Source organism: Poecilia reticulata, linkage group LG8 (assembly GCF_000633615.1).
Source record: "Poecilia reticulata strain Guanapo linkage group LG8, Guppy_female_1.0+MT, whole genome shotgun sequence".
Classification (NCBI taxonomy): Eukaryota; Metazoa; Chordata; class Actinopteri; order Cyprinodontiformes; family Poeciliidae; genus Poecilia; species Poecilia reticulata.
In genome coordinates, this window is record NC_024338.1 from 11,628,947 (window position 1) to 11,636,780 (window position 7,834).

General features: G+C 35.9%; 1 pseudogene and 2 gene segments (V, D, J or C); all 3 read right to left on the reverse strand.

Annotated features, from left to right (window-relative positions):
* Nucleotides 1-3,189: 3,189 nt before the first annotated feature.
* LOC108166513 (Ig heavy chain V region 5A-like) lies at nt 3,190-3,649 on the reverse strand. The segment is given in 2 exon segments: nt 3,190-3,497; nt 3,584-3,649. Coding segments are annotated over 2 exon segments (348 nt in total).
* Nucleotides 3,650-4,536: 887 nt separating this feature from the next.
* On the reverse strand, nt 4,537-5,057 carry LOC108166472 (Ig heavy chain V region PJ14-like). The segment is given in 2 exon segments: nt 4,537-4,853; nt 4,937-5,057. Coding segments are annotated over 2 exon segments (438 nt in total).
* Nucleotides 5,058-7,181: 2,124 nt separating this feature from the next.
* On the reverse strand, nt 7,182-7,615 carry LOC103468638 (Ig heavy chain V region XIG14-like; annotated as a pseudogene).
* Between the last annotated feature and the right edge of the window lie 219 nt (nt 7,616-7,834).

Here is a 7,834-nt window from a genome sequence, read left to right on the forward strand (position 1 = left end):
CAGAGCTACAGAGAACATGTTGGTGCTGAAGGTGATCCAATGAGAGCTTCTCTGTGACTGACAGGATGAGATTATGTCATTTAAAGACTAATTTAATTTGCCTAATGACCAACCAGCCAATCATCAGTGCCTATTATATGCTTACAGCACAATAGGAAACTAGTAGGGTTTTTTTCAACCAAAATACCCCTTAGTTCATTTTTCTGAATGGAAGTATAAAAGTTGGCCGTTTTGGTTTTTATATTTATATGCATGAGTTGTTTTTTATTTTTTCTCTCTTTTTTTGCAATATCCTTTTAACAACAGAAGACCTATTAATTTATCATTAATATTTTTCCTTGTTATAGAAAAAAACATCACAAACAAATGTTAACACACGCATCAAATGTATTTTCTAAGGCAGAATGCTTTCAATTTTTTGAAATTCAAAACATTCAAAATCGAATGAGTCAAGGAAAAATATGAGTCAATATTGGATAGAAAAATTAAAAGCTTGATGTATAAAACGTGAGGATAATTTCTAGCTTGATTGGTATTTTATTGATTTTAGAGGTCTGAGTCTGAGTCTGGTTGGGATTTAAACCCATAACCATGTGAGTAAATAGCAATTACACCATCATGCTGTCCTGGGTAATGGACACATACATATTTTTAGCTTTATTTGACACCAACCAGCCCCAGAAAAATAGTAAAAGTTTTAAATTCAAAAAAGTGTCCTGAAGAAGATTTTACTCTTTCTACATTTACTGATAATCCTGACAATGCTTTGGAAAACATATATGTTTAATCATCAGTTTAATATTTGGATATCTTCCCTTATTGACCAATTCATGTCAAGTTAGAAATTCTAATCATTTTTTAATGAGAAAATAGAAACTGACTGATCTCCCTGATAATAAGTCAAATCTCACAGAGTATGATTGTGCAAATTATGTGTGAATTTAGTTTCAATTAATATGAAATAACTGTTTAATTTAGCAATGCCCAATGTTGATTGTCTTTATTTATTGTCCCACCTGAAGCCGAAATATAATTTACCTAAACAATTTGTAAGAAAACCTAATAAAAACCTTCTTCTATATAAAAAGAAAAGTATATCATGAATTGAGCCTCAAATTACATGAAGTGTTTCAATTACACATCTGATCTACGACTAAAGTTTCTATTAAAACATTCTGTTGGACCAGCTGTTGGTGCAGCTAAAAACAGGAAATCTTGTTTATTTTTRCACGATGCTCAGTATTTTATGCAAGTTAAKGSAATTTCAACATTGTGCAAAGTTCTTGCACAGCCTCTCTGCTCGTTAATCACTGTGCTTCTTACAAATCAATACACAACAGAATCCTCTGGTTTTATAGTACCACACTCTGGTGATTTATACGTGACCTTAAACAATGTTGGCACATGAGATGCCAGAGCGCTTTTTCTGCTAGTCGACCGATCCAGTGTGTGKGATCGTTGGKCACMTCCAWAACATAACAAACATATGAGGGTCAGAGTCTGAACTCTCTGCTCACACTTCACACCCTTTGATGATATCACATCAGTTCAAAATGTAATATCAGTAASACTGTAGAGTAATCATAATATGATTCTCTAAATGAAACTTACAGCATCCTGCATCAGAGCTACAGAGAACATGTATAAAAGATGATCTGATGAAAGTCTCTGTTCCTTTGTAACTGACAGATTAAGTCCTTAATTTGTAATCTTGAATTTAGAAAATGACAGAACAACCAGTCATAATTTACTTTTAAAGTATTTTACTGTCATYATGCAATGGAGACATTAGTGGATTTACAGCGCCTCCTCTGGTTCTCTTGTAATGTATGTGTTCAGGGCCTGAGAGGTTTTTGTACAGCTCTGCTGCCTTTTTATGTCACTGCGTCTCGTCTGGCACAGTAATACACAGCAGAATCTTCAGGCTGCATATTCTGTCCATTCAGAGTCACTGTTTTACTGGACGCTTGTACTGTAATAGTGAACTTGTTCTTTAAAGAATCTTTGCGAGCTCCTGTGCATCCAGAGCACATGTAACCAATTCACTCCTGCAGGTTGTCTGATCCAGTGTGTCTCATAGTTTAGAGAATAAGAAACGTGACAGCTGATGGTCAGAGGTTGACCAGTCACAGTGTGTCAGCTGTTCACACTTCACCCCTGTCAATAAAAAGGTTGAATACATGTAAGAGTAGAATCTGTAATCCTAHAAAGGGATAAAAGTATTTTCTCAGTGAGACTCACAGGATCCAGCAGCCAGCAGCAGCAGCTGCAGCAGCAGCAGAGCTACTGAGAGCATGTTGTGTTGAAGGTGATCCAGTGAGAGCTTCTCTGTGACTGACAGGATGAGATCAATTTTAAAAAGCATGACAGGTAATTTGAATAATGACCAACCAGCCTATCATGAATGACTGTCATACGCCTAAAAGCACAGCAGRAAACATTTTTTAAGCAGAATGCAGATTGAGATATTTCTCTAAGCATGAAATTGATCTATTTTAGACTTCATGAGGAAACAATATTTTTTTATAWTATTGCTGTTTTCCTCCATTCCTCTTTACACTTTAGAAGAAAGACAATAAATGTTCCATAAGATTTAGAGAATATTAGGAATATTTTTCATGAACCAAATATACTCGTTCTATCCATTGATTTTTCATGTTTTTCTTTGTGATAGAAAAATACACATCAACCAATGTCAATGATAGAACGCTGTGACTTATTGTTTCAGAGAATGAAGTATGACTTAACCTAGATATTAATCAAGACAAAAGATGAGGCAACATTGGAATATATAAACACCAAAACTGCTCATTACATGATCTTATCTGAGAACAGTCAGTTCTGACTAATGGTCAGACTGGATAATACCTACTAAGGCTAAGAGGTATTGTTACTTATTGATGGATTACAATATAACATTAATAGAGCAATGCTGTGTATATAAAGGTAGACAGACATGTTTTTTTTTGTAATGAACAATTTCAATTGTATTAATGTTAGTTAGAATTTTTTATTACAATTTTAACTGATGTAATGTGAAGAATGATGTATTTGTTGCATATTTGAGAAATTTGGTTGAAATAATCATGAAACACTCAATGGCCTAAGAGCGCCACCTGTTGGTGATAAGTAATAATACATGTATTCAGGCTCAGAGGAGTTTTTGTTCAGCTTTGTTGTACGTTTGTGTCATTGTGTCTCTCTGGCACAGTGATACACAGCAGAGTCTCCAGGCTGCATATTCTGTCCGTTCAGAGTCACTGTGTTACTGGAAAAGTCTGTAGAAAGGCTAAATTTGTTTCTCAGAGACTCTTTGTAATATGTTGTTGATCCATCAGCTGCTGCTCCAATCCACTCCAGTCCTTTCCCTGCAGGTTGTCTGATCCAGTGTGTGTAGTAGCTTCTAACAGAATAAGAGACCTGACAGCTGATGGTCAGGGTCTGACCGGGCTGCAGAGTCACTGAAGGCGGCTGTGTCAGCTGTTCACACTTCACTCCTGATAAAAACATATTTTGTCAGAAATTATGAGTAAATATTTAATTCAAATAAATTACTGACTGAGATAAATTGGAAGAAATTCACCTGCAGCTGCAAGGAGCAGGAACAGAGCAGCACAAAACATGTTGACTGATGAAACAGACGTCCTATGAAATCAACTCCACACTGTTGAATTTATATAGTAGAGGAAACCAAGTATCATGTGATCATATGATGTGACAGTTTCGGTTTAGCAGAGCTGTTCTCCCTAGACTTGTTTTTTTTGGATATTGTTAATACTATTTTTATATATATTTTTATACAATAAAATAAAACATTGCTTTGTATGATTTTAATATGACCTATTTTTAGTTTTTAAATCTATTGTGTTTACATTATGAGTAGTATAAAACTAAAACCAAGCTATCGTTTACAGTTATATTCAGTGAATTATAATCTACTCCCCAATGAGTCTCATATGTCAGATTAAAAGCACCTTTTAAAAATATCAACCTCTAAGACGTCATTAAACATTCTTTTCATGAATACAACATATTTGTTATTTATTTGTTTCTAATTTTAAGTGTCATGTTTTCAGTAGCTTTTAGCAGAAAGTCATCATGATTAAGAGAATTAAAAGTGTTAAAACATCAGACTTTGAGTAATATCTATATAATGTTTTTCACTCTGTGATAAAGTTACTGAAATAATTTGATTTTTCAATAATATTCTCATTTATTGAGTAAATATGTACAATAACATTAATAATTTAGTGCCTTTAGTATGCTGCTATAAGAATCAAATATACGAAGAAAATGCATTGAGAAAAAGAATAAAAATCTTTTCCTATTAAAGAAAACAGTTTCATGAATTTAGACCCATTTTAGTTATTTTAATTCAGTTTCGTATCTTATACACAATTGATGAATTGTTTCTGCTGAACCACCTGCTGATGAATCTAAAAACAGGAAATCTCAAACCAAAACAACTTCAATATTATTCATATACAGACTCATATCACTTCTGCACTTTGAGGAGTTTTTGTACAGCCTCTCTGCTCACATTAACCACTGTGTCTCTCTGGCACAATAATACACAGCAGACTCCTCTGGTTTCATGGTAGACAGTCTCAGATACACCGTGTTCTTATTGGTGTCTCTGGTGATTTCTATACGTCCTTGAACATTGCTGGCATAAGCATTACGTCCATCATGCCAAATAACACCCATCCATTCAGGTGCTTTTCCTGCAGGTTGTCGGATCCAGTTTGTGTGATAGCTGGTTAGAGAATAAGAGACCTGACAGGTGATGCTCAGAGTCTGACCTGGCTGCACAGTCAAAGAGGCTGGTTGTGTCAGCTGTTGACACTTCACACCTGTTGATGACAAAATAAATTAATTAAAGTGCATCACCAATATGTGTGTCTCAGCATAATGTGAGTTTCTCAGTGAGACTCACAGGATGCAGCTGCCAGCAGCAGCAGCAGAGCTACAGAGAACATGTTGGTGTTGAAGGTGATCCAGTAAGAGCTTCTCTGTGACTGACAGCACTGACCTTTTATAGCAGGTTTACTTTGCATGATTACCAACTACCCAATCAGATTTCAGGAAACAAAAGGAAGAATTATTTCAGCTGCACTGAATGCAATCTACAAAAATGTATATATTTGTTCAACCTGCTGTTGTTAATTAAAATTTTATAGAATATAAAAATTTGATTTCTTGTTTTAAATCCCAATGGAATCCTCTATCACATCAATTTTTCAGTGATAGTATCTGGACTCTGATGTTCGACTGCAGAACGGATCTTAAAGGAAAGATTTTATGGATATTAATAAAACACATGGTGAGAGGGCTCAATGACGCACTGGTATTTATCATTCCACGGGTGTTAAAAAAAATATTAAATAAAAAAATATAGTTTAAAAAATACATAAAAGTGCTTTTGAAGTTTTATTTGTGTTTGTAAAATATCTACACTGTTAAATTATGAACTTAGAAGAGCTTGGAGCTCTTCCTCTTTGGGTTTCATTTCACACGAGGTGTTTTTGTACAGCTCTGCTGCTTGTTTGTGTCACTGTGACTCTCTGGCACAGTAATACACAGCAGAGTCTCCAGGCTGCATGTTCTGTCCATTTAGAGTCACTGTTTTACTGTAAGTGTCTAAACTGATACTAAATTTGTTCTTTAGTGAATCTTTGTAGTATGCATGGCCAGTGCCTTTCACTCCAATCCACTCCAGTCCTTTTCCAGCAGCTTGTCTGATCCAAGCTGTCCAGTAGCTCAGATCATAAGTGACCTGACAGCTGATGGTCAGACGTTGACCTGGCTGCAGAGAGACAGAGGCTGGCTGTGTCAGCTGCTCACACTTCACACCTGTAGAAGTTAAAGAAAAACAGTGAAAGAACAATAAACAACCTTCAGTAAAATCAGACTATCACATCTCCAGTTTCAGTGAGACTCACAGGATGCAGCAGCAGCAGAGCTACAGAGAACATGGTGGTGATGAAGATGATCTGATGGGAGTTTCTGTTCTTCTGGTGCAAATGACAGCATGACCTCATCTTTATAGGGAACTGCTTGGAAATTAAGTTTGCATAAAGAAATTTACRATCATTTCAAAAGAAACATTAAAGATAGATCAAATATTTGTAACCAAATCAATGTAAGGGAACCWTAGCACCTTATCAATATTGATAGTTGTATCAAACACACAGTAGAAGACAAAGCAGGTACAGAATCAGTTTTTAAAGAAGTAGATCAATCTTTTTTTCATACTCTATTTTTTTTCTCATTCAGRCTACTCTTAAAATAGTAAACCTTTTTTTATTTCAAAACTAGCAGTAGTATAAATAAGAAAACTTTTGAATGAATGAGAGAATGAATTAATGTAAGAAAGATTTCACTGTTAATGTAAAGTGAAACAGTACAATAAAATTAAGATCACCGCTCCTACAAGATTCAATCAGTAAAAGTAAAAACTTTATCACACACACACACACACACACACACACACGCACACACACACACGCACGCACACACACACGCACGCACACACATGCACACGCATGCACACACACACACACACACACACACTACTATTTACAAAAATATAGAAACTGTTAAAATATAAACTGAGAACTAGGCATTTACCAATTTACCAGTAACCAAACRYAATGTGACTGAAAAAATTGAGTAAAAACCAAAYAAAAAGTCTAATTGTTCTGTCATGTAACACAAATAAGCTAGTGCAATGTTTTTATTCACATTAAATCACYATTTGAGTGCTTGTGTGTAGACACAACTGCAAGATTCTCCTAAATGGATAACAGGGAAGCAGTAACTCGTGGACTGTCACTGAGAAAAGATTAAGCAGGCAAGTGTTACTAACTCCAAGGGGGGAGAGTGGTAGACTTTGCTCCTTTCATAGTTTACATCTTCTCTCAGCTTCTACTCCATCACTGCTGTTTTTGTTCTCCAGTTGTTTTTACAACAATGTATGCCTTCATGTCTACTAAATTTGTGATATTCACTTTTTTGTTGTTTTTATAACAGCACAGTTGCAGTAAAATTGATCTCTAGCATGCTTCTGAGAACAGGCYTTGACTTTTTATTTGTGGTTTTAGAGCGCCTCTTCTGGTGGCTTTATGCTATAGGGCTTCAGGTTCCGAGAGGTTTTTGTACAGCTCTACTGTTGTGTTGTGTCACTGTGACGCTCTGGCACAGTAATACACAGCAGAGTCTTCAGGCTGTAGATTCTGTCCATTTAGAGTCACTGTTTTACTGGAAGAATCCAAAGTAAAACTGAACTTGTTTGTTAAAGAATCTTTGTAAACTGGGGTGCATCCATGGCATGTGTAACCAATCCACTCTAATCCTTTCCAGCAGCCTGTCTGATCCAGTGTGTAGCATAGCTGCCCAGATCATAAGAGACCTGACAGCTGATGGTCAGATGTTGACCTGATCGCACAGTCGCAGAGGCTGGCTGGGTCAGCTGCTCACACTTCACACCTGTGGAGGAAAACACAGCAACAGTAAACCATCAGTGTGATTTGATCACGCTGTGAATTTTTCTGCCTCACTGACACTCACATGATCCAGCAACCAGCAGCAGCAGCAGCAGAGCTACAGGAGACATGTTGGTGCTGAAAGTTATCTAATGAAAGTTTTTCATTGAGTCTGAGTGACAGGGTGAGATCTTCCCTTAAGAACCAAATGTTTCATTTGCATAATGATAAACTAGCCAATCACAATTGACTATCAGACTTCCAACACATCACAAATGTGATTTATTCATAGGACACCACTGCACGTTTCTATAGCATTTACTTTTTTGTAATGCTCACTAAATATATTA